Source organism: Emys orbicularis, chromosome 1, assembly GCF_028017835.1.
Source record: "Emys orbicularis isolate rEmyOrb1 chromosome 1, rEmyOrb1.hap1, whole genome shotgun sequence".
Taxonomy (NCBI): domain Eukaryota; kingdom Metazoa; phylum Chordata; order Testudines; family Emydidae; genus Emys; species Emys orbicularis.
In genome coordinates, this window is record NC_088683.1 from 68,465,757 (window position 1) to 68,491,947 (window position 26,191).

The window sequence follows — 26,191 nt, forward strand, 5'->3', positions numbered from 1 at the left end:
TTGGGGAAGAGGTTAGAATGGGGGTGGGGCGGGGGGGGGGGGTCAAGCACCCACGGGGAAGAGGGGAGGTAGGTGTCTTTGGCTATCAGCCTCTCCATCACAGATAACATTGAAAATTTTAGACTGGAACATCCCAATCCTTAAACAAACTAAAAACAATTATTCAAATTGACATAAAAAGAATATCCTATCTATATTTTTCTACACTGCATATTGACAATTGCTTGCTTTGTCTCACCCCTCTGGATTTTCTTTCTCCTGAGGCTTGTTTGGATGAAGAATAGTGTGTTTCTAAAGACTTTTTCTTTCTCTGCTGTGGGGATGAAGACTTCATTTTAGATGGTGACACTAAAACTGCACCTCCTAGAGTAACAGAAGATAAAATATTTTGTTACATTAAAAACTTTTAATAAATTAATTCCCTCAAAATGTTGCTTTTCATTTTAAATATTTTTACCGACAGCTGGCGTGGTAAGATCATGATGAGTTCTTTGGGCTCCACCAAGTGTTTTCAACTTTGGAGTAGAAAGCCTGCCACGTTTTCCTGATGATACTGAAGAAGAATCTGACCTATCTGCTGAAGGTTTCAGTAGTGAGGTGTTTTCTCTGAAAAAATGAGGAAGGATGGTCTAGTGGTTAGGGCTCTGGCCTCGGTCCCTGTTCTACCACAGACTTCCTGTGTGACCTTGGGCATGTCACTTAGTCTCTCTTTCCCCAGTCTGTAGAATGAGATAACAGCACCTCTTTACCTCACATGGGTGTTGTGAGGATAAGTATGTTAAAGACACAGATGCTCAGATACTACATTGATGGAGGGTCATAAAAGTATTTTCTAAGATAGAAAATATGACTGAACATCATGTGTTACCAACAGAGTTTGTAAAACATGCATGGTAAAAGACCTAGAACTCAATTGTAATTAGAGGAAACATGGGCAAGCCAACTGCCAAACACTGTACTCAGAAATAAATCCTCGATATTTCTAAATATCTTCCTACTTTTTTTCCTACACCCAGGCATTGTCAGAAGTCCCAGGTTGCCAATACATTCCCTCCCTCTCTCCTGTATCAGGAAACCACACCCAGGGAGATCTGGACACAGCTTCCTGCAAAGCCCATCAACACTGTTCAAATTTGCTGAAAAAGTCGAAGGGTATGTCTACACAGCAGCTAGGAGGGTGCTTCCCAGTGCACGTAGATAGACACACTAACTCTGCTCAAGCTAGCAAGCTAAAAACAGCAGTGTGGATGCAGCGGCATGGGCAGTGGACTGGGTTAGCCACCTGAGTACAGTCCTGCCTGATCCTCTGGGTACATACTCTGGCTGCCAGCCCATGCTGCCACCAGTGCTGCCACGCCACCCTGCTATTCTTAGTGCGCTAGCTCAGGCAGAGCTAGTGCATGTCTGTCTTCCCACACTGGGAGGCACTCTTCCATCTGCAGTGTAGACATACTCTTAAGCACTATATTATGCAGTCCGTTCAACAGTGACAGATCAGACTATCCTTTCAGTCCCACCAATCCTTCAAAATTGAGTCTGAAGCAGAAGCCTAATTTTAATTTTCCACATGGCTACATGTTGTGCTATCACTTGCCTAGTCTGAGTGGCCTTCTATACAACTTTTAACATTTTAAATGTTATGCATTAGATTTACTCATATTAATCTAAATAGTATTTTGTGTTTAATTTCTACAAATTGCACTTTTTAAAAAAAAGTTTTGCATTACTAAAATCTAATTTTCTTTGACGGAAATCATTCGCTGAGCCAAATCTGTGAAGCAGCTCAGGGTCTATTTCTTCCTCCATTTTGCCCTTCACCTCTGAAGGGAATTGGTGTAAGAAACAAATCCTCTCTTCTTCTGAAATTTAAGACACTTGTTGCTAATTATTAGCATACAGGCTCTTGCCAAACTAGTGCCCTAGCTAATTACCTGTTAAGTGCACTAGCGTGTAAAGTTTAGTTTATTTTTAAATCACCCCATAAAGCATGGAAAAGGAAGAAGACAGACAATGAAATTTTAAAATGTACCCTTTTATTCTGTTGTCCACAGTAGGATTCTTATCATTTTCTTCCAATTTCTGAGCCTTTGCTGACTCCTGTTTATTTTCTTTTTCTTCATCTTCCTCTAATCCTGGTGGCTGATTTTCCACTTGTTCAGTACTGTCTTGTTCACCCCAAGCTAGACGTCTTCTGACTGGTACAGTGGAGGCATCTGACATGCCTAACTTCTCTGTATTGTTCTGTTGGGACTGTTCTATTGAGTCAGGTTGCTGCAGTATGTTTTGGCTTGCAGACATCTGTTTCTCAGGAGCTCTATAAAACAAAGCAAACAATGTTTCACTCACCAAATATTCACTTGTTTTTTTCCAATTTACTATATATGTATGCGTTTCCATAAACTGCATACATCCAATTCAAGAACCTGTCAGAAATTAAGAGTTTAGTTATTAAAATGAATACAGATTAATCAGTCATTTTCAAAAAAGGAGCTTACAGTAGACTTCTAAGTTTAGCACCTACTTGATTTTCAGACGTGCTGAGCACCTAGCAGACTTTCAGTCAATGGGAATTGTTTGATGCTGAACACTTCTGAAAATTAGGCTGGTGTTAAACAGACTTTAGAGCCTATCTTACAGCTCCATCTTTTGAAAATCTTGGTCTTTAAATTGTTCAAAGAAGTCAGGCATTTGTGCATGCAAATGAGACTAGTGTACAAGAATCCATTTTGCACAAAAACAAACCAGCCAGTTTTGAAAATCTGGCCTGGTATTTGACATCAGACATTATGGTGTAATAGTATCAGAGGGGTAGCCGTGTTAGTCTGAATCTATAAAAAGCAACAGAGGGTCCTGTGGCACCTTTAAGACTAACAGAAGTACTGGGAGCATAAGCTTTCGTGGGTAAGAACCTCACTTCTTCAGATGCAAGTCTTATGCTCCCAATACTTCTGTTAGTCTTAAAGGTGCCACAGGACCCTCTGTTGCTTTTTATGGTGTAATAAACACTCTTAAGTTTCATCTTGCTTTTATTATAGTTACAATTACACAAATAGATCAATTATTCTCCCTCCCCCCTAACCCCATGCCTCCAAGACACTGCCTGGGAGAAAAAGGGTTGTATATATAGTATCCCATACAATGTTTTGAACAATCAGATTTAAGGTGAAGTGACCAAACTGCTTTTTTGGTTTAGGAATAATTAGCTATACAACATTATTAATAAAAAGCTCTAAAACTTATTAGCAAAAATGACAAATTTAGTATCTGCTCCATCCATCTTTATGGCCTCCAAAGGGCAGAAGAAAAAAAACGTGAATACATAATTGCTTTTTCTTGATTTTAGAAACAGAAGTGCAGTGGGACTAGATCTGCTAATCACAAGCCTATTGATTTGTTTCTACAAAAACAGCAATACAAATGTATGTAGGCATGACAAAATTTACATAATGTTTGGTTGTGATGGAGTGGGAGTAGCCTAAGGCTAACTCACCACTCTGTAAACTTCCCTGCATGTGCTAAATTAGGAGATAATTAATTAAGGGCTGGGTGATTAATCAGTTAACAAGAGAATTCAGTTCATCAGATTGGAATGGTTAAAAGGGAGTCAGGAAAAGAGAGGGAAAAGGAAGGGCAAAGCAGCCCAGGATCTCAGAGAGAAATCTCTCCCTCCACCCCCAGCTTGTACCTAGAGAGAAGGGTGAAGCTTGGGGCAAGTCTTAAGCTGCAGAGACACAACTGTACATGACAAAAATAGATGCTGGAAGTAGGGATGCTGCCGCACGCCCTGGCTTGAAGTGGTTTCCATTATATACAGGGTTTACAGTTTGGTTCAATGGCTCTCAGCGTCCCCACTATACAAATTGTTCCAGCACCCCTGATGACAAATACAACACTGGTGAACCTACACAGGAGTGTGTGAGGACTGCTTGCCAAGTGAGAAACAGGCTGCGGGGGAGCGTATCCTATCTTGTTCCTTCAGTAAGGAACCTTATTTGGGTTCTCAACACATTACAATAAAATTTTAGTAGAAAAGTATTTGACTTTCCATCTGCTTTAAAAACATTTCTGCAAAGTCTAGTAAACATTAGGGATCTTAAAGTTGTGTTAAATCTCAATTTAATTTTTAAAAATTTTAGTTTTTAAAGCTACAATTTTACATTCCCTTCACATCCAGAATAAGCACCTTACCCAGCTAGATCTAGAGCTCTGATGGTGTTGCTAATGGTTTCTTCGGAACTGGAATTTGAGGACACATCCCAAAGTCTGTTGTTATCTGAAAGAATCTGATTCAGATGATACCGAGAGAAGTGGGTTCCCTGTACTCGTTGCCTGTATGCCTCCGCTTTCTCTCGAAGTTCTTTCACCTGCATATACACATGTCACAGGTACATTTGTTTGATATTTTAAAATTCAGTTAAGTTATTGTGAAGTATTATTTGCGCTAGCTAATGCTAATTACAGTAGAAAGGCATGTTACACACAGTACAGGACAAGTCACAGCAAAAATACTGCAAGGTGCAATAAAAGCAACAAAACAAAAAGTTACGCCAAAATAGTAAATGTATTTATTTAGAAAGCATGTGTTTGAGCAGTCAAGCTAATGCATAGTTGCCGATCACTTATTCAATAAGCATGAAAAAATTATGCAGCATCTATGAACAAGTTTAGTGCTGGATTCTATTTCTTCGTCAATGTTCAGAAATCATGTAATTGTTCCAAGCATTAAAACAAGAACTTAGGTGCAACCAACCTCCATATACCACATGTAATTTAGGATGTTTTGAGAATCCTAGGGGGAGGAATACAGAAACAGTCTTAGTATTTCTTTTCTACGACATCACGTTAACATAACTACTGCATGAACCATTGTAAAACTCACTGTAGCGCTATGCTGCCTCCTAGAGATTAGGTACAAAAATATTGTAATCTGTTATATTTTAGCAATATTTTGCATTTCTTGCAGTGATGCATTTAAGCATCTGAGCCTAACAGATCACTTTTAAATCTGTACCTTCTGAATACTTCAAGGTGGATGTTTAAGTCAATGGACCTTCTCATATGTATAAAGTTAAGCACGTGCAAATGTGTTTGCAGGATGAAGATCTTGGACTGTGAGTTCTGTGACACTGCAATAGTCGCTTGCTATACGTTTGTACAGAGCCTAGCAGAATGGGGAACTGATTTTGCATGGGGCCTCTAGATCAGGGGTCTCAAACACGCGGCTCGTGGGCCGGAGCTCTTCCCTGCGGCCCGCCAAGCTCCCCGCGCGCCCCCCCTCCCCCGCCCCGAGTTATTTTATATGGCAGCTAAGCTTGCTTGCTGCTTGCTGCTCCCCAATGTTTGGGGCCGGGTCTCTCCCCCGGCCCTGCCTGCCACCCCACGCGTCTCCCCAGAGTGTCCCCCAGGCTCACTTGCTGCCCTTCACTGCCCCGGAGCCTACAGTTCATGCTGACTCCGCTCCGCTCTGCCGGCTTCTGGCATCACCTGCTGCCGCAGGCTCCTAGTGCCCCACTCCACTATGGCCAGGGCAGGCTGCCCTTCCCCTTCCCTTCTGCCCTAGTTCTGAGCCTCTCCAATGCCCCGAGCCTCTCCAATGCCCCAAACCCCTCATCCCCAGCCCCACAGCCCTCACCCTTGCACCCCCTCCTATCCCCAAACTCCATCCCAGAGCCTGCATCCCCTACCCCCTGCCCCAGCCCAGAGCCTGCACCCAGCACCCAAACTCCATCACAGAACCTGCACCCCAGACCCCCTCCCCCACCCAAACTCCTTCCCAGAGCCTTAGGCAGGTGGGAGTGGAGTTTGAGGGAGGGCAGGTTCTGGGCACCACCAAAATTCCTACAAACCTGCCACCCCTGGAAGCGGCAGAGCAGGGGTGGAGTGGTGGTGCAGCCCAGTGCAGTGGGGGGGCTTTAACAGAAGTAAATCTAACTAAGTGCGTGTTTTGTCCTTTGAGTGAGGTGCATTACTGTTGGTGGAGCTTGGCACTTTCCAGGAGGGAGGGGGGAGGAGCAGGGAGCCGCGCGCTCAGGGGAGGAGGTGGAGAAGAGACGGGGTAGGGGAAGGGCCTCATGGAAGGGGTGGAGTGGGGGTGGGGGCAGCGAGGGGTGGGGTGTCAGTGATGCGGCCCTTGGGCCAATGCACTAGTCTTCATGTGGCCCTCGTGGTCATTTGTGTTTGAGATCCCTGCTCTAGATGCTACTATAATATCAATATTAATAGCTACAGCATCCATGCTAAGACACCAGTCACTGTAACATCTAGGCATGAGATGGAAAACATACATTTTAAGAACAGTAAGAAATTACTTTTGGTCTTAAAATATAAACATTTTAAACCCCTTAGTTTTAGTCATTATAATGCCATAATTTTATTGCTAAAAATATTTTCACAAAATTAAGAAATTAGATTGTGAGAGCTCCCGCATCACACATACACATCCCCATCTTGCCCTCCACCCAAATGTTATTTGCTAATAAAAAAATCTTGCTCATATTTTTATATTCTTAAGAATTAAACAAGGTCCCTCAGCAGCAATATTATTGCTATACTGATACTGGCTCATGAAAAAGGTTAATGGAAATGCAGCAGGATAATATAATGGCTGAGAGCAGGCATGCTTTTGTATTAAATCTCAACTAGTTTCTTTTATTTACCCTTCATTCATATATTAGATTTCTCTGTTTATCTGCTGGAAGAATTATACTAAGGAGCCAAATTCTGCCTTCTGTTGTACCCATGTAATCACAGTGAAGTCAACTGCATAGAGGAGTGAAAATTCACTGGGGTTGCATTGATGTAACTGCAGACTTTGGCTCACTGGGCCTCTCAGTTTAAAAAAACCCAAACTATTCTTTGAGAATTTGTCACTTAAGACTACAGCATGCTTGATAATACAATGAAATTTGTAAGATTATTCAGTTTAAACACAGGGATGAAAATTAATGATAGTTGATAGGCTGAACTATAACAGGCGGAATATAAATTCAGAGCAATAGGACTCTGCAGGGGGAGGAAAGGCATACTGAGAATGCTCTGCCTCCAGTGAATTGTGAAGTACAAAGAACAACCAAGCTCTTTCAATGACCCAGGAGGTAGCATTATCCCAGCAGGACACAGACCCTAGACAGTCCTACTGTGATTATGAATTACCTCACATTAATTTTTTAAAGGGATAATTCAAAGTGATTTCTATTCTACTGCTGAAAAATAACCCTTACTAATACATATTAGAGCAGTTTCCTGGAAGCAATTATTATAGCTAAAGCTATACTGAGATTTTCATTATAACCCTTGTTTTTGCATGCTTTAGAACCTCTCTTTTGGAGTTGAAATTGTTTGTGTGGTCTCAACTCATAGGGGAATGCTTTTGCAAAATTAGAGAACAGCTTCAGGTGTTTAAGTTACTAAAGAGTGAAAAAACAGTTTTGCCTATGGGGGTGAAGGGTGTGATGATGTGTGACCCCCAACTGACATGTGTGTGCTGGCAAGGACCCCCTAATATAGATACAGTTACAGTAACTCCTCGCTTAATGTTGTAGTTATGTTCCTGAAAAATGCGACTTTAAGCGAAACGATGTTAAGCGAATCCAATTTCCCCATAAGAATTAATGTAAATGGGGGGGGGTTAGGTTCCAGGGGGAAAATTTTCACCAGACAAAAGACTATATTATATATTTACACACACACACACACACACACACACAGTATAAGTTTTAAACAAACAATTTACTACTGTACACAGCAATGATGATTGTGAAGCTTGGTTGAGGTGGTGAAGTCAGAGGGTGGGATATTTCCCAGGGAATGCCTTACTGCTAAATGATTAACTAGAACTCGGCTGAGCCCTCAAGGGTTAACACATTGTTGTTAATGTAGCCTCACACTCTACAAGGCAGCACAAATGGAAGGAGGGGAGACAGCATGGCAGACAGAGACAGGGACATACACCCTGTGTGAGAGAGAGATGCACATTGTCCCTTTAAGTACACTGACCCCACTCTAAGTAGATTGCCTTTTTAAGTAGATCAGCAAGTTGAGACAGCAGCTCCTGCCAGCACACTTCCTCCGTCCTGAGCCCTATCCTGTCCCCCCCCATTGTATGGAAATGGGGTGGGCAGGAGCAGGGGGGAGGGGGACACCCTGATATTAGCCACCCTCTTCCCCCACACAGCAAGCAGGAGGCTCCCGGGAGCAGCTCCAAGGCAGAGGGCAGGAGCAGCACATGGCAGTGGGGGGAGGAACAGCTGAACTGCCAGCAATTGATATCCTGCTGGCCGGCTGCCGCATAGGGAACTTAGGGGAACTGGGAGCTAATAGAGGGGCTACCAGTCCACTCTGGTTCCAAGCCCCCACCAGCTAGCTCCAACGGGCTGCTCTTCCTGCAAGCTGTGGACAAAGCAGGTGGCTGCCAAACGACGTTATAAGGGAGCATTGCACAACTTTAAACGAGCATGTTCCCTAATTGATCAGCATTGTAACAACGAAACAACGTTAACCGGGACGACTTTAAGTGAGGAGTTACTGTACACCAGCAAAACTGCTCTTTTGCTCAGGAGATGCTTGAATAAGCTATGTGTCCGACTGACAATATCCTGAATAAATCTTATGGAATTAAGAAACTTTTTTGAATTAGGTTAAACCTTATTGAATTAGGGTTAGTACCTTTGGGGTATACTGTATTAAATATGCAATTGTGTATGTGTTATTGTGGCACCATATGTTCCTTCACTAGTTGGAAGGGGGATGCTAATGTACTTCCTCCATTATCAGCCCTTTGAGGCAACCCCTCTGGTAAGATGTACATATGCTAATTCAAACTGGATTCTCCAGAACAACAAAGAACGGGTTTTTGGATAAACACCCTGGTTTTAAACTGGCTCCTGTCCTTCTTCCTGATCTAGCAAATGGAGAGGACTCTTGGTCCATGGAGGGCCCTTATCCTTTGGGAAGAGTTGGAAAGACTGGATCTACTGAGGCCTCATAAATCTGAGGGCTTGTTCTGAGCTGAAGCTGTGATGAACTTGTAGCCACAAGCAATCCCCTTGGGTAAGGGGTTAAAGGACTGCTCCTGCCAGAATCCATGTTAGGGTATGTCTACACTTGCAGAGTTTTTGCACTGTAAATTTCACTGTTGATAGGGAACCGGTGAAAGTAAAGCGCTGGTTTGTGTACTCACTTAATTCCTCAAGCGTCAGAGAGCGTTTACATTAGCACAGGGGTGGGCAAACTTTTTGGGCCGAGGGCCACATCTGGGTGGGGAAATAGTATGCAGGGCCGGGGCAGGGGTGCGGGAGGGAGTATGGAGTGTGGGAGGGGTGTGTGGTGTGCAGGAAGGGGCTCAGGGCAAGGGATTGGGGCATTGGAGAGGTGTGAGGTGTATGAGGGGGCTTAGGGAAGGGGGTTGGGGTGCATGAGGGGTGTGGAGTGTAGGAGGGGGCTCAGAGCAGGGGGTTGGGGTGCAGGAGGGGTGCAGGGTGCGGCAGGGAGCTCAGGGCAGGGAGTTGGGGTGCAGGAGGGGTATGAGGTGCAGGCAGGGGGCTTAGGGCAGGGAGATGGGGGCGGGGTACAGGAGGGGTTCGGGCTCCGGCCCCGCTTACCTCAAGTGGCTCCGGGGTGGCAGTGGCGCGCACCGGGGCCAGGGCAGGCTCCCTGCACACCTGCCCTCTCCCCAGCCCCACACCGCTCCAGGAAGCGCTGCGGCCCCTGGGGCAGAGGGCTCTGCGTGCACTGCCCTTGCTGCGCCTCCAGGTACCTCCCCCGAAGCTCCCATTGGCCGGGGTTCCCCATTCCCAGCCAGTGGGAGCTGCGGGGGGCAGTGCCTGGAGGCAAGGGCAACGCATGGAGCCCTCTACCCCCCTGCTGCCCAGGGACTGCAGGGACGTGGTGCCAGCAGCGCCGCAGCCGTAGTTTGCCCACCCCTGCATTAGCAGCACTTCTATCCCCGATTTGAGTAGCGCTCTAGGGCTGCTATCCCACAGTGTAGTTCTCTCCAGTTTGACAATGGGTCTTGTGGGAAGGGGGAGGGGTGTGATCGGGGGGGGGGGGGGCATCCTGGGTCCCTGCACAGCCTCCTCTCCCCAAACACTGATAAACACCAGTAGCTCAGCCTTGCTCCAAGCAGAGGATCATTTGCTCTGTGGAGCAGGCATTGTCACCTGGCAAGATAAGTAAGCACTTGCCAAGAAAACAGGAAGGGTAGTTTCAAAGTTCCAGGGACTTTACTTGGGGAGGGGTGGATGTCTGTTTACCTGGCATCAGAGCAGCAGAGCTGCTGGTCAGAATGGTCACCTAGGCACTGTGGGATATCCTCCGGAGGCTAAAAGCTGTCTAAACAGGAAGAATGTGTCTTCATTTGCACATCACCGCAAAAGCATCATAGGTTAAGAGCTATACATCTCTCGTGGAGGTGGCTTTCTTTTTGCGGTGAAACTTCTGAGCTCCCATGGTTTTTGTGCAAAAATGGGACTTTTTCCGCTTTAAATGGCAAGTGTAGACATGCCCTCAGGGTGAACTTGGTAAACTTATTAGCATGCATGTAGGTTCTTTTATTTTTAATATATTTTCTCTGTAATGTTTTTTACCTTAAGAATAAAGTAGGCTTGCATAGGAAGTGCTGTGTGGTACCTTATAACTGTATTAACCATCTCTGAAGAGAAAGCAACCATGTGTCCTTGAGCAACTGTCTGTGCTGGGAATAATACAGTGAAGGCAGAGAACTGTGTACGCTGGAAATACCCCTGTCAGGAGGGAGAGAGATGCAGGTCTCCACCCAGAAAGGCAATAACTGGGGACCTGGAAGCCTGAGTGGGTGCCCTTGCTGCGGAAATACAGGTGCAGTTGCCATGACTATACCAGTAAAAATGCAGTTTTGTCACTATATTCTGCATCCGCTCTAGGAGCACATTGCCAGAACAGAATACTGATATAGCTATATTGGTAAAACCTTCAGAATGTAGATCTGACCAAAGGACTTGGAATGGGGATAGAACACTCAAGGAAATAAATACAGGCGTGACTGGCACAGTTGTGTTACACTTTTTAAATTGGAGGTAGAGGTAAAGAGGAATGGCAGGAATCACTAAGAATAAAAAGATTGGAAAATGAAGGAAGGGGAATTGGGACAGTCACAACTCATCACCTATCTAGCTACGATCATCAGCAAGCAATGTTTTGTAGATGTCAGAGCAGAGGCCAGTCTTAAGGAGAGATTTGATAGTGTTAAGACAGTAGTTATGTAGATCTTTTCATGGAACTTTTCCCCATGCATCCGGGATGGCATGGAGAAGGCAGGATGGTGGTTGAGGGGAGAAGCTGATGGGGTGGGCATTAAAAGATAGCAGTGTTGGCAAAGTGACGGTGGTGGATGACAGTGTGATAAGTTACAAGATCAGCGAGGCAGAAGAGGGCTAAGTTGTGAAGGGCCAAAGCACATTTGTGTCACTGTTTTTTAGTGGCTTTTTTGGGGAAAGGGGGGGGCGATTGTTTTGTTTTATTTATTTAACTGATCATAGCTTCACTTTTTCTTCCAGTTAAGGATTTATATTTGTCTCACTGTTTTGCAGAAACCTATTTCTCGAATGGTGGAATGCTTTTAAATTGAAAATGTATCTGAAATATTTTATTCAGTTCTATTTATTATTTGTCACATAGGGCCCGATCTTGCAGGCCTTAACTCAAGAAAAACTAGTGGAGAAGCAAGGTTCAGGTCCATAAGAGTTTTTAACTAGCTCCTCTAGGAGTTAATTTAGCCCTTCTTGTACCTTTTCTCCTGGAGCGTGGTAAATTCCTAGCTTTAACTTACTTTTCAGCCTTTACTACTTCAATTAAAAGGTATAGTTAAAATGACTGCAAGCCTCCCAAGTGAAACTATTTCAGAGACAGGGTTATATTGTATTCGCATTTCATTGTGTGGGGATATTGGTCAGACACAGTAGCAGTAATAAGTGCCATATGGTTAAACCCCTCAAAGCAAGATGAGAACACCCCTCCAGGACAGCGGTGTTGGAACACTTTTTCTAGTGGGGGTGCTGAAAGCCATTGAACCAAACTGTAAACCGTGTATATGATGGAAACCACTTCAAGCCAGGGGGTGCTGCTGCACCCCTGCTCTAAAAGCTATATACTGGTCTATGTCTACATGCAGAGCTAGTCTGATATGCTCACAGGTGAAGTGTAAATCAGAATCTGAATGGCAGAGCCAGTCAAGGAAGATGAAAGGGAAAGTTAAACAACTTTTGAAGTATACATTATAAAAATATATTGTCATAAATAAAAGAGAATCTGGTGGAGAGAAGAGTGTGCGCGTGTGTGTGTATATAAACATGAGATTAGTAAAATACAGACATTCCATTTTAGTTAATAGTATTTTAGTATTAAAAGGTCCTAGTTTTTTCAGCCATCCAACCCAAATCCTTTAGTTAGTATGCTCGTAGGGAAAAAATCCCACCAGTTTTGTTTTGAATACTTCATCATGGAACCTCTTCATTCCCATGCGACTTCCAACTAGCTTTCTCTGTGACTCCCCATAAACAAAAAATCTTCCTGGGAATGCCAGTCTCAACTGGAAACACGGATCTATTGTCCTAGAGTGTGGAAATTTGCTCATTTCTCTTACTCTCTAATGAAAGGCCACACACGTTTACCTCCTACAACTCTCCACCTGACCCCAATAAGGATCACTATTGCCTGATAAGGCACAAAGTAGTTAGTTCTCCATTAACAGCATCTTCATCCGTGACTTTGATATGTACTGCATGACTAGACTAAAAAGTAGTAGGAAAAAATATTCTAGCAGATAAACATTTTATTTTCTTGTCCTCACCCACCCCATACCAGTTTGGGTTACCTCGCAGCCACACGCTGTCTCAAACTCCCTCCTTGGAGTTTTGAGTGTTACCTCCACAATATCTCAAATCCTAGAGGCATGGGAAGTCGTCATCTGACAAAATGGTATTTCACTTTAAAAGCAAAGGGTTTCCATAACACTTGCAATCAGAGTGTGCTCAATAACTTAGAAATTCCTAAAATTTTAATTGTACTAAGCTGAGGTTTAATGCATACCAAAAGTAAAAAATACTGTTTGTTTTTAGTCCTCTTAGGTCCTCATGAGTTTGGTTTCACAGTAATTATTATAAGGTTCAGTTGTTCTAAAATTTTACAATGACACATCTCAACAAACTACAAAATTAGTTCCCTATACAATACTATATACACATTTAGGCAAAATGTATCTTTATCTCAACAAAGCAAAGTAAACTTGCTTGGTATAGCAAGTGAAGCAAGGAGTGGGAATACAATTCCTTTTCACTCCCTCTGCATTAGTTTCTCTGGACAATGAATCTGCAAAAACTCAGAACGAGAGGCCTTTCCCACAGACCATGTCAATTACATTTCCATTCTGGTTTGGTCATAGCTAGTTGGAACCTACCTTCTCAGCATGTCCTAGACAGAAAGGTCCCACTGTGGAGTCACAATGTCTGCCCCATGGACCATACAAGGATATTGCAAGGATTTGATAGAATGGAATACCTTGGGGTTGGTCCCTCTACAAAGGGAGTGAATCCTGAATTCCCTCAATGGGAGATGAGGACCCTCAGCACCTTGCTCACTGGGGCCCTAAAAGAATGCTTAGAAAATTTTATATGGATACTCACTTGATCTGGTATGTTTCTCCTGATACGCGACCAAGCTCCATCTTTGTATAAATATTGAGCTGGGGACAAAAATTTTGATCTATATTCAGTGTTCACCTTCCTAGAACATTAAGAGGAGGGGGGGAAAAACAGTAAAAGTTTATTTTTTTTTTATCATCTATGAGACTGTTTCAAAACAAATTTCATAATTACATAAATATAATTATAAGTGCTCTTGCATGGTAAAAGCTGCATGACAATTAAAGATGAATTCCAAAGCCAAAACTTTGAAAAATGTATGCCTCAAGTTAGGCTCAATCATATTTAGGCACCTAAAAAAGTAATGGGATTTTCAAAAGTGCTCAGCACTTACTAAAATTAATTAGTTTTCACACACTTCCCCTCTTGCGAAATATACATACATATAAGCACATACAGAAATTAGCTCGGTCTACTTAAAAAAGTGCTGAGCACTTCAATCATCCTCTTTTAATCTTGGCCCAAAATACAACTAACTTCATTTTCAGCACAAACTTGAAATAACCCTTTTGTCCAACACCTCTTCAGGAATACAGACTATAAAAGGCAAAAGTTTAAAAGTAAAATTAACCCAGTATATATTAATATGGAGGAAAAAATCATAGTTGACATCTCTCCTAACTTTTGGCCAAATTGAGTCCTGTTTTCTCTTCCCTGAAACTGACACAACTTGCTCCCTTATGTTCTACTTATGATGGTGTGATTGAACCAGTTCATGAGGCAACACTGCAGTGCACCTACACTAGTCATTCCGTTTCAGGAGTATATATTGCAAAGCATCGACACATATCAGATGCAGATTCTTTCTGTGAGTGTTTGCATCTGTTCACAATTTCGGTTTGCTCTAGTAACTGCTTTGAATGCTTCTGTCCTGTACAAATAGCCACCGTAGGATAACAGCAGATACCATGACAGAGGATCACCAGCCTTCCCTCAAAAGCCACTGACAAAGTGACTCTGAGCCTGAAGGCCAAAACACTGATGACCACAGAATTAAGGAGCTTAATCTCATTTTATTTTCATTTATTTTTCCATTAATAAATGCATCTGTTGCCTTTGTGTTTTTTCTTGGTTTGTAGCAAAACAAACTTATCTTCCAAGGTCCAGAGACAGGAGTGGTCCAGGCCTGGACCCCCATCCCAGTAAAACCTTAAAAAAGACAAGTGGGTGAAGGAGCACATTGGGGAGGCACATGGATTTACTAGAGAATGAAGGTGGTAGGGGTGGATTGTACATTTTTGATTAATGTCCATTTTCTGTGGTTTTCTTTCTCCTTTTCAGATCTCAGAAGCATAGGACCTGCTGCTTAAAAAAAAACAAAAAAAGGGTATGGACTGCCAAGGCAATCCTGGCAATGTAAGTAATGCTGAGAGGCAGAAGATGTATGCAATACTCATAGCATCATCTAACACTCAGTTTTCTCCATGTTTTTCAGGTGACTCTGGCTCAGGAAAGTTTTCATGTTAAGCTTGTGTGCCTTCCTATGCTGAGGCGTGGCGGGGACTGGGCAGAGCAGAGAACAACCTCAGGGCCAGCATGCAAACAGTAAGTGAGCAGCTAGACAGGTGACTGAGTTAGCAGTCTACATTTTTAAAGCAGTCACTGAAAGATAAGCAGCAGCAATAGGGGACTGGACTGGGAGAACTAACCGAACTCCTGCGTTTGTTTCCAGCACTGCAGTGGTCCAGAGTGAGCTGGTGGAGGATGCTGCAGTGTTTTGGTTTATCCACAGCAAGCACAATCACAATGCTGGTATGAAGTTGGAAAAAAAAGGTATGTGGATATGAGGTGTTATAGATATGCTAAGGTAATGCACTTGATTTCAAGGTCAAAATGATGAATGCCCACCACCCCTCACAATATTAGGGTGCTGAATACCTAAGTTCGGTATTCCTATATATACATACCCAAGACTTGTATGTAAAGAGAGGGGCTTTTGAGTAATATGTTGCTTATTTTTTTGTTTGGGTGGTTTCTGTTCTGTTTCTGATTTCCCTTGTTTTGGTGAATCTCGCGCTGGCTTTAGGAATGTTTCTTTCCTTTCATTCTAAGGCAAAGACAATTTTAGAAATACCATATTAGCTAACAAACTAAACAAACTCTACAAACGTAAATTCTATGTGACACTAGCCTTTTACTTTAACATTTTAAAAACACAGAATCATAGAAATATAGGGCTGGAAGGGACCTCAAGAAGTCATCAAGTCCTGCCCTCTGTGCTGAGGCAGGAGCAAGTAACCCTAGGACATCCCTGACAGGTGTTTGTCCAACCTGTTTTTAAAAACCTCCAATGATGCAAATTCCACAGCTTCCCTTGGAAGCCTATTCCAGAACTACCCTTATAGTTAGAAAGTTTTTTCTAATATCTAACCTAAATATCCCTTGCTGCAAATTAAGCCCATTACATCGTGTCCTACCTTCAGTGGACATGGAGAACAATTGATCACAGTCCTTTTTATAACACTCCTTAATATATTTGATGACTGTTCTCAGGTCCCCGCTCAGCCTCCTTTTCTCAAGACTAAACATGTCCAGTTTTTTTAACCTTTCTTCACAAATCAGGTTTTCTAAACCTTTTCTCATTTTTATTGCTCTCCTCTGGACCATCTCCAATTTGTCCACACCTTTCTTAAAGTGTGGCGCTCAAAACTGGACACAGTCTCCAGTTGAGACCTCACCAATGCTCAGTAAAGTGGAACAATTACGTCCTGTTTTTTACATATGACACACCTGTTAATACGTCCCAGAATTATATTAGCCTTTTTTGAAACTGCATCACGTTGTTGGCTTATATTCATCTTAATATCCACTATAACCCCCAATCCTTTTCTGCAGTACTACTGGCTAGCCAGCTATTCAGTGCACACTAGGGAACTTTTAGTGTACGCCAGCAGGGTCCACAGGGCCAGTTAGTGCACACCAGCATGTTGCGCACTAACGCACATGTAGACAAGCTCTCATACATATATTTAATGCAAACTCACAAGAAAGCAACGTTAAGCTTGTTTATTTTGAAAAAATCTCAAAGCCTGGAAATACCAATATTCAGGTTCCTACTGCAACATTCACTCAGCCACATCATACAGCCTATATACTTTATGGAATACATTTAACATAAAACTACACATTTAATAAAAAACCACAGGAATAAAATAGCACTACACCTATGCAAGGTGGCTAAGTTAATACTGCTATATAAATCTTAACTTTGCATTTCTGACATTTAAATAAAAAAAAAAAAAAAAGTTGTTGACGTTGCATTAAAGTGGGGGGAATTTTTGCATTTCTTTTATTATTTTGTGAGAAAGCCCCTGAAAGTGACCTGAGAAGAATTTTAGAATTTTTTAGAAAACTGGGCTTGTGCCCTTTTTTGCTGCATTGTGATTTACAAAAAGGTTTGAGGGTTTTTCCCCTGTTCAAATTTTTCATTTTTCCTGCTTGTTTTTTACCTGAAATCTCAGCTTTGTCACATGTGGTTGTCTGGTTTTGCTGGAGGCCCTCAGATGTATATTGCAAGAGCAAACTGTAATTGAAGGGGCGGGTGTGATGAATCTTTAGAAACACACTGTTCTCCCAAATATATATTCATCATTCAAGATAAATATGTATAAAAAATGTTTCAGACAGTGTAACTAAAAATTCCTTACTCCTTCATTTGCTCATCTGTCTCTTCTCTTGTAATGTTATAATTTTACTTAATTCTCCAGTTCCCTTCCAGGGTACACAATGACCTGTATTTCCAATGCTTAAAAATAAACAGAAAACTTAAACAAACCAAACCCCAAACTTTTCAGACTTTCTTCATACTTGCTAGAGAAGCAAAAGAGAAGGCTCAAGCTGGTTTATCAAGAAACAAATATGATGGACTGAACAGAGTCCCATCCATACCTCATTGCTGAAGAATGCATAGCCTACTCTGTATGGCTTTAAAATGGGGTAAAACAGTGAGCAGCATACTAGAAAAATCTTGTTTATCCTACCACTGTGCAAAGTAGGTTAGATTTTATGTATTCTGGAACTGAGGTCACTATCCTCTGATACTTCAAGGTTCTTCAGCTGAACAGAATACCACTGTTCCAGTGGATCTGAATTTAATAAAAAGACTATCATTATGTTCCCTGAAAGCTGTGTCTACACAGATTTTTTTTCTAAACATTTTCCACTACTGGTATAATTGGTTCAGCTCTGCTACCGGGGAAAAAAGCCCCTGTCACCACCGGTGTTTTTACCATAGTGTATTCTAAACCAACTCAATCAAGATGAATTGGTGCCAAACCTGGCATCAACAACCCACACCTTCTCTAAACTTCAAGTGCACTGGTGGTAGTGCAGCTGAACTGGCAATAGCAATGGTAAGAAATCTTTGGCAAAATAACTTAGTGTACGTAAGACCTAAAAGGTAGCTGACTGCTGTCTGGGCTTTACAAAAGACATCCTAATGTTTGAACTAGACACTGGAATCTATCTATACTACATGGTGTGCTATCAATTTAAAAAGTGAGTTGAATAAAAATTAAAAAAAAAAAAAAAAAAAGGGGTGCAGGGATTGTAAAGTGTAAATATAGTCTGAAAATTGACTGTAAAATTGGTACCTTTACACACACTGGATTTATTCCTTGTACATGCTCAAATGCATAGCTTTGGACTTTTGTGATTACAAAAAAATTATTGCTTTTTACTCCTGTTAGACTTAGACAACCAACACACTCAATAGAAAGTTAACTGAATTCTACTCCTTCTTGGGCATCAAGAGACTGCACAGGTGCCAAGTAGAGCATAAGTTGGCTGGCAGAATCCTTATTGCTGGCAGCAGTACACAGAAAGGAAAGAATCTCAGAGCCAAGCTAAGGATTTGGGTTGGCAGTTAGCAAAAAGAAAAATCTTTTCACTTGTAAACTGAACGTACTTGACACAGAAATCACAGAGACACAACCATGGAGCCCCACAATGTTATTTTTAGAGTCTCTTTTTAGAGCAGAACCATTCCCAATGGACTGCAATGTCAAATGTAATAATTATAAAACTTAACAGAAAAAAACGCTAAAAACATACTACTGAAATACCATTCAAAGATGTATATACCTTTCTTTCAGGGGAGATATTTACTGGTGCACATACAGGAAATTCTCTCTCTTCCAAATCACACCTCAGTTTTGGTCCCATCGCTGGAGGAGAAACTTTGAAACTTCTCTCATATTCAGTTTCAGGGATAATTGCGGAAGACTTAAATGGGGGAATGGATTTACTTGTATTGTGAATAACCTTTGAATTTAAAAAACAAAGAAGTTAATTTGCTAATCTTAAGGTCAAATTTTCAAAATTAGTTACCTTAGTGACTCCTCCAATATGCACACAGAAAGGAAAGGGTGAACAAATACTGCATGTGGAAAAGTTACCTATTAGATTTATAGGATAAATGGGGAAATGACTTAATTTCAGAAATTATTTTTAAGTTTATTTCTTAGCATGGATATAATTCAGAGACATCTCTAAGTCTAGACCCAACTACTTTTCCTTATTTGTGACTTTATTTTTTTTTAAAAAGAGCATATTTTCTTTGGTTGGGGATGAAGGTGGTTGACAAATCTTTGCAATTCACCTTTAGATTTATATTCAAGATCACAAATTTTTGAAACAATACACGATAAAACGTACATTACAGCTTGTCAGCAAGTACTGATGGACTTTTTCATGGTTTAAAATAAGGCTCTTATTGCACAGTAATTTGATCCATTCCCTTTTCTGCAATTAATTCTGTGTTATAAACTAAGATGTAGAATTTGCTTGACTATTACAACTGATCAGACCTGATCTTCTCACAGACTATTGAGATTTAAAGGACACGCCATATACCATAGAGATAAATTTTCCTCAGCTTTGCTATATGAGCTTGGATTAGACCAATTATCTCGAGGTCAAGATAATTTGGGTATTCTTAATACACCTGTTCAAGGATCAGGTATCTCTACTACTGTAATATTCAGATGTACTTTTCATTAGGTTGTTTATAGATTAGGTGAGAAAGTCAAGATACAATACTCTCTTAATAACACTAGAATCTCATGATAAAAATTCAATCTTAAACCCTGATACTCCTAACACTTTACATGTGTATAACTTTACTATTCTGAGTAGTCCCATTGATCTCAAATTTGTAGTAAACAGTAGTAAATTTAAGCACACTTGTAAGCATTTGCAGGTTCAGAGCCCTTACGCTGTATGTTTTTGGAGTAAACTGTGCACACAAAAAAAAAAAAATTACTGCTTCAGACTTCCTGTTCTTTGCTATGGAACAGCAGTTTTAATGAGCACCAATTAAAACAGCATCATACAGATTAGTAATAGAATCTCAATGAAAAGGAGCTCTCTGCGAAGTCTTTCATAATTTAAACAATGTGATATTACAACACCTACCAATTATTGAACTGATCCTGCAGACTCTACACAAGCAAAATTCCCACTGAAGTACATGAAATTGCAATGAGAGTTTTGCTTGCACAGGGGGATGCAGGATCAGATCCTTTTATAAGGGATCATATGTGAATTAATGTGCTTTTATATATTAGAAAACAAAAGTGGCACTGTAAATAACATACCAGTCTACCACAACAAAATATAAGGAAATTATGGTAATTAAATGACTTTCTTGACTGATAAACTAAATTATATATTTCAGATTCTTTAAAATTACCTGGTCAGCTGCAAGCATTGGAGAGTTTTTTGGGGGGGTTTTCCATAAAAACTGCCTTTGATATTCAGAATTTCTGGGGAAACTATTTGAAGGTGAAATATTCATGCCTGATTTCTTTTGCAGGACTCTGTGAAACTGTCAACATAAAACAATGAATCAGAAAAATCTTCATTTATTGTTCTCCTCTACTTTCTGTTGCTGCAATTTTCTTTTAACTAAGCTGTTATAATTCACATCCTTAGGTCAGGCCAAGTAACTCAATGAAAGATATGCTATCTCATTCTCAACAACATCTTTGAAGACTACAAATTATGGACTAAATTCTAGTTCACTTGAAATAAATGGTAAAACTCCCATGGACTTAAGTGGAATCAGAATCTGGTCCTAACAAACAGTTCTTCCAACATAATGGGGTCTTAACATAGATTAACATCAAAATACAGAGTTGCATAGAGACAAAGTTATAACAAAAATAAGAAATAGTTTTAAGCATGAAAGCTTGCTTAACTGTATTTAATTTACTGTAAGAGTCACATTATTAACTTCAACCATAGACTATAAGAAAGGGGAAAAGGTTTTCTAATGATCCCTACCCTATTATCCATTTTTTCTAAGTGCTTTTTTGGAGGTACAAATACTGCTTTTTGGTTCACTGGAGTTGGGGGTGACAACTTCTTCCTACTGTTTTCTGCAAGGGTGATGGCTGATTCAATTCTAGAATCTGCAGAGTGGGACCGAATTTTTTTAGGAAGCCTGGGTGCATCAGGTGTTTCAATGTTTTCCAGATTTCTATCGTTACTGTGGTTATCTGTGTGTGACTCTGCAGGCCCAATGCCTTCAACTTCTGGTGCGTCATCCAAATATCCCTCCAAATCGCTGTCCCCTCTCCATTCAAAGGACTTTGAAATCTGTGGGTTGAAGTAAGGCACCCTTCTCTTGGAAATGAAGTTTGGCTCTCTTGTGATTCCTACAAAACATGCATTAAACTTGAGCACAATAAAATACGTCTATTAGGATTTAAAGACACTGGAACACAAGATCAGAATGTTAACATACTGGGATGAGAATCTGAATATATAACACTAGACTGATTTTTAATAAATTTTGTATATCTTTGAGCAAAGACAGTTTACTATGAGCCTGTGAAATGTTGAGCTCTTACATACATGCTGAGTGCCTTTAATTCCCAGCCGAGTCAGTGCGAGATGTGTGTGCTTAGCCTGTCACACGATCAAGCCAAATTCTACCTCTTTTGCAACTTCCAGTGTAGTCAATGGGAGTCAGTGAGCATAGCTGAGGGCAGAAATTTAACCCGCAGCCACTAAGAAGATTAATTTGACTAAAATTATCAAATCATCAACCTGCACTGGCCAAGCGTGGTATGGAACTTCCTAAACTACTTATGCATGTTGAATAGGTGCATTGCTGAATAGGTGTTCACCTTACAGTCACTGGAGAGCAGTGACCTGTTACCATATGCGTAATAACATTCTGCACAGACACCTGCACAGATTCCTTCTTTTAAAAAACAAAATCTTCTAGAGTAGCTTTTAAAATATCTTAACATCTTTAATACATTACACAATATTTTTAAAGCTTAGGAAACATCTTTTCATATTTACAAAAAAAAGAGACACTGATTATCTGAGATGGTTTTAAACAATAAAAAATAGCTGACTTATGTAAGATAATAAGAACAAAATTACTGTGTCATTTTAAGAGGAAAATGGGTGGTTAAACATATAGTAGTTAAATAAAGTGTGACAACAGAATCCTGCTGGAGAGTGTTAAACAACTAACAAAGGACTCTATTTGGCTGAGATAAATAGTTGCAGAGTATATAAACTAATCTATGGGGAACTAGGGTGCAGCTGGAAAGAGAATAAACTGTTTTTCAGGCAGAAGGTAGCATATAAAATGTCAGATGCATAGAATGTTTGGGCTACAAAGAATATAAATTCCATTAGTAGTAATGTAACCTTTGAAGGAACACTGGAACTATGGCAGAAAGAAATGTTCAGCACTCAAGCAGACCTATCTGTTTGTTTGGGTAACTGTTATGAGTAATTCCTAAATTGCCACAATCTGTTAAGAGAAACTATTAAGTATGCATTTCAACAGAAAGAGCCAAAAGTGAGCCAAATACTAGAAGTCTGTGGAGACACCAATCTGTGTCTGTGAGTAGTGTTCCAGGGATGTGTGTGATTAAATGTGACCAGAAAAAGAGGTGGGCGCATAAAATGGAAGCAAAGGCCTGGGAGGCATAACCTTAGCACAACAAAAGCTATGAAAACAAAAGGCTTTTTTGCCAACCCACATGATTTTGAGTCTTGTGATATTTGATGTTTAGCTTAAATCCCTAGGTCCCAGAGGCATGTGATTAGATGAGAATCTTAGTTTAAAGTTTCTAGCCCTCACGGTTATGGAAAAAAGCTTGAAAATGTGACAAGTTTACGAAGGCTCAAATCAGAAGGAAATAAAAATTATCCAATTTTTTTAATTGACATGTGAGCCAATTCTGTGACTTTGGGGCTAAGACCTGATTTTTGAATGTTTGGTGTTAGCAATACTGGATTCAAATCAAAGGGAATGCTCATAGCTTTCTTGGAATTGCTTTGAGAGTTTTGCTGTCACTGACCACTTGAAGACCATGTTGGTTTGAGAGACCAGAGAGAACCAGCAGAGATTACATAGTTCCGACCTCTTATTCTGTGTCCTGGGACACACACACAGAGAGAAAACTCTGATGGCCAGGTGATTTCTAAATGCTACCTGCAAAACTCCATCTGAGGACTTTCCAAAGGAGGTGGGGGGAGCTGTTTAACTTAAAAATCAACACTGCTAAATTCATTCAAAGCTCCCCCGTCGACTCCGCCTGCGCCTCTCGTGGTGGAGTACAGGAGTCAACAGGAGAGCACTCTAGACTAGACTAGACGCGATAAATCGACCCCCGCTGGATCGATCGCTGCCCACCGATCCGACGGGTAGTGTAGACATACCCTGAGAGCAGAAGGTGATGAGGTGGAAGGTAGCTTTGGCAAGACAAGTATTGCCTGCTGCTTACATTGATGACCAATTTTACTACCAGTAGGTGGCTCTTATAAATGCTTAAATGTTGAGCTCAAACAAGGCAACCAATCTTACTCTAATATGTACACTCTGCAGACTATTTCATATCTATACCCCTTCATTAATCTCTTATGCCTATATACTAGTTCAAACTTTTCCTACTCATCTCTTCCCATTCCTGCCTCTGTCTTCTTTCATGCAAAGAGCAATACTGCCTAATTATTTCACTATAACTAATTTGCTTTACTACCTCCACCCTGTACCCCTGCAATACAACCTATCTTGTGCTAACTGACATACACCATTAAATGACATGTACATTTCTGGCTTTAGATAAATAATGTGAACTAGAAGTTCACCCCCCTTTGCAAAACCTGGGCTCTGTGCAAAGATGATGTATGAGTTATGGCAGTTATTTCTAATAGCTTACCTAGTTGATCAGATCGAAGTCCAGCCCTTGAGGATTTTTGCTCTCGTGAAGGGTTACAAAACTCTGACAGATCTGACTTTTTCCATTTGAAGTTCCTCGTATATTCACTCAATCCCTACAGCAAATGGACATACACAGTGAGTAGTGCCATTTTTTCACCTAGCTCCCAACAGCAACAGATCTCCCAGCATTTTTAAATATCCACAGGCACATTGAAAAGCATAATTTTTCAGATAAGCAGGTAGGTAACTCTGCTTCTAAAACAATCTTGATCAAAGTAAGCAAAAAGTTTTTGTTCTGTTTTCTGACAGTAACGTCAGAAACAGTGCAAATACAGAACCATTTCACATGTCAAGGATACCACCTAGAATCTGCATACTATTTTAAGTTTTAACTACGTTTTTAAAAATAAATACCATGGTTCCAGTTCATCTCAAACTTGTTCCTTGGATCATATTTGTCTGAATCAATCTTCTTTGGAGCAAGAACCTTATTTTTCTACATATTCTGCCGAACACCTCGTACACCTCTTGCACTACATAAATAAGAGCGGGGTGCTACATCCCCTTAGTTCGTCTCAGTTAAGAGACCCGCTACTGGATGAGCATCCACAAGTCACCCCCATCTTGTGCTAGCCTGGTGCCACAAAGGTCCTGTACCAGGACACAACCCCCATCCTGTACTCTAGCTCAGTGCCCACACAAACAATCCTATGACAGTCCAGTGCCCACACAGGTCCTGCACCATCCCCCAATCCCATGCCGGACCAGTGCCCACACAGGTCCTGCACCATCCCCCCATCCTGTGCCAGTCCAGTGCCCACACAGGTCCTGCACCATCCCCCCATCCTGTGCCAGTCCAGTGCCCACACAGGTCCTGTACCATCCCCCCATCCTGTACCAGCCCAGTGTCCACACAGGTCCTGCACCATCCCCCAATCCCATGCCGGCCCAGTGCCCACACAGGTCCTGCACCATCCCCCATCCTGTACCAGCCCAGTGCCCGCACAGATCCTGCACCAGCCCCCCATTCCGTGCCGGCCCAGTGCCCGCACAGATCCTGCACCATCCCCCATCCTGTACCAGCCCAGTGCCCGCACAGATCCTGCACCAGCCCCCCATTCCGTGCCGGCCCAGTGCCCACACAGGTCCTGTACCGACCCTGACCCCACTCCACGCAGCTCATCACCCGCCCTGTGCCCGCTTGGTTCGCACAGCGCCGGTGCCCAGCCCGCAAGGCGGGACGGGGAGACCAGGCCCGAGACTAAGGCAAGTCAAGTCCGAAGGCAGCCCCCAGGGGAGCCGGGCTGGCGGCCGCCCTCACCTTGAAGCGCACGGGCATGGCGGCGGCGGCGGAGACCTGGCCGTTGCGGGGCCGCTCCGGGCAGGCGGCCGTAAACACTCCCGTTTCCCGGGCGAAGCCCCCGGCCTGGCTTCCCTCCCCCGGCGCCTGCGCGGGGAGCCACCCAATCAGGCGCGGCAGCTGGCTCCCCCCTGCTGCGGGGGGCAGAGGCGCCGCTGGGGGCTGCGGCCAGGGAGCCGCTTCCCCACGCCTCGGCTGCCAGGCAGCCTGCCAGGGCCCTGCCCATCCGCGCCCGGGCTGAGCCTGCTGGGGGCCGCCCCGAGCCATCGCCCGGAGCCTCCCCGCCAGTGATTTCTCTACACCCCCCTGAATGTTCCCAACCACCCCCCCCCCCTCCCCCGCAGTTTTGTGAACTAGTTATATGCCAATTTAGTGACTGTTTGGAAATTTGAATTGAAATTGAAACATTAATACACACTTTAAAAGCATATACAGTGTATGATAAAATACATGCATCAGAGGGGTAGCCGTGTTAGTCTGAATCTGTAAAAGCAACAGAGGGTCCTGTGGCACCTTTAAGACTAACAGAAGTATTGGGAGCATAAGCTTTCGTGGGCAAGAACCTCACTTCTTCAGATGCAAGTAATGGAAATTTCCAGAGGCAGGTATAAATAAAATCCTAATTTTGATATGTAATATACCCATAGGATATTTTAGTCACTTGAAATTATGAGGTTCGCTAAGTCAAACAACTTGATTTGCTGCTGTTATGGTTCTTTGTATTGTTAGAGAAGCTCCACCTCGATACACTTTCTTAAAGAGCCAATTAAGTGGCTAAAACCCATTAACCGCTCTGTGAGTTATGTATGGCCTCCTATTGGTCAACAGATTCCTTGTTCAAAATGCAGACCTCCAAGTGAGAGCTGATGTCTGTTTCCTCAAATATACTGAAACTGGATTGAAACATCACTTGCATTATATCTGTCAAGACTATTCCCAGTTAACCAAGTTATAGACACAAGCCCA

General features: G+C 42.1%; 1 protein-coding gene across 1 annotated transcript in view; it reads right to left on the reverse strand.

Annotated features, from left to right (window-relative positions):
- MDM1 (Mdm1 nuclear protein) overlaps positions 1–25,204 on the reverse strand; it is a 31,575-nt gene extending 6,371 nt beyond the window's left edge. The window contains exons 1-12 of the mRNA XM_065420079.1: positions 25,187–25,204; positions 23,864–23,978; positions 20,958–21,331; positions 20,365–20,499; positions 18,756–18,935; positions 15,581–15,720; positions 13,656–13,755; positions 4,751–4,789; positions 4,189–4,364; positions 2,030–2,314; positions 458–606; positions 239–363 (exon numbers count right to left, since the gene is read on the reverse strand). Of these exons, the coding sequence (XP_065276151.1) occupies positions 239–363; positions 458–606; positions 2,030–2,314; positions 4,189–4,364; positions 4,751–4,789; positions 13,656–13,755; positions 15,581–15,720; positions 18,756–18,935; positions 20,365–20,499; positions 20,958–21,331; positions 23,864–23,978; positions 25,187–25,204 (1,836 nt within the window). The remainder of the gene's footprint in view (positions 1–238; positions 364–457; positions 607–2,029; positions 2,315–4,188; positions 4,365–4,750; positions 4,790–13,655; positions 13,756–15,580; positions 15,721–18,755; positions 18,936–20,364; positions 20,500–20,957; positions 21,332–23,863; positions 23,979–25,186) is intronic.
- Between the last annotated feature and the right edge of the window lie 987 nt (positions 25,205–26,191).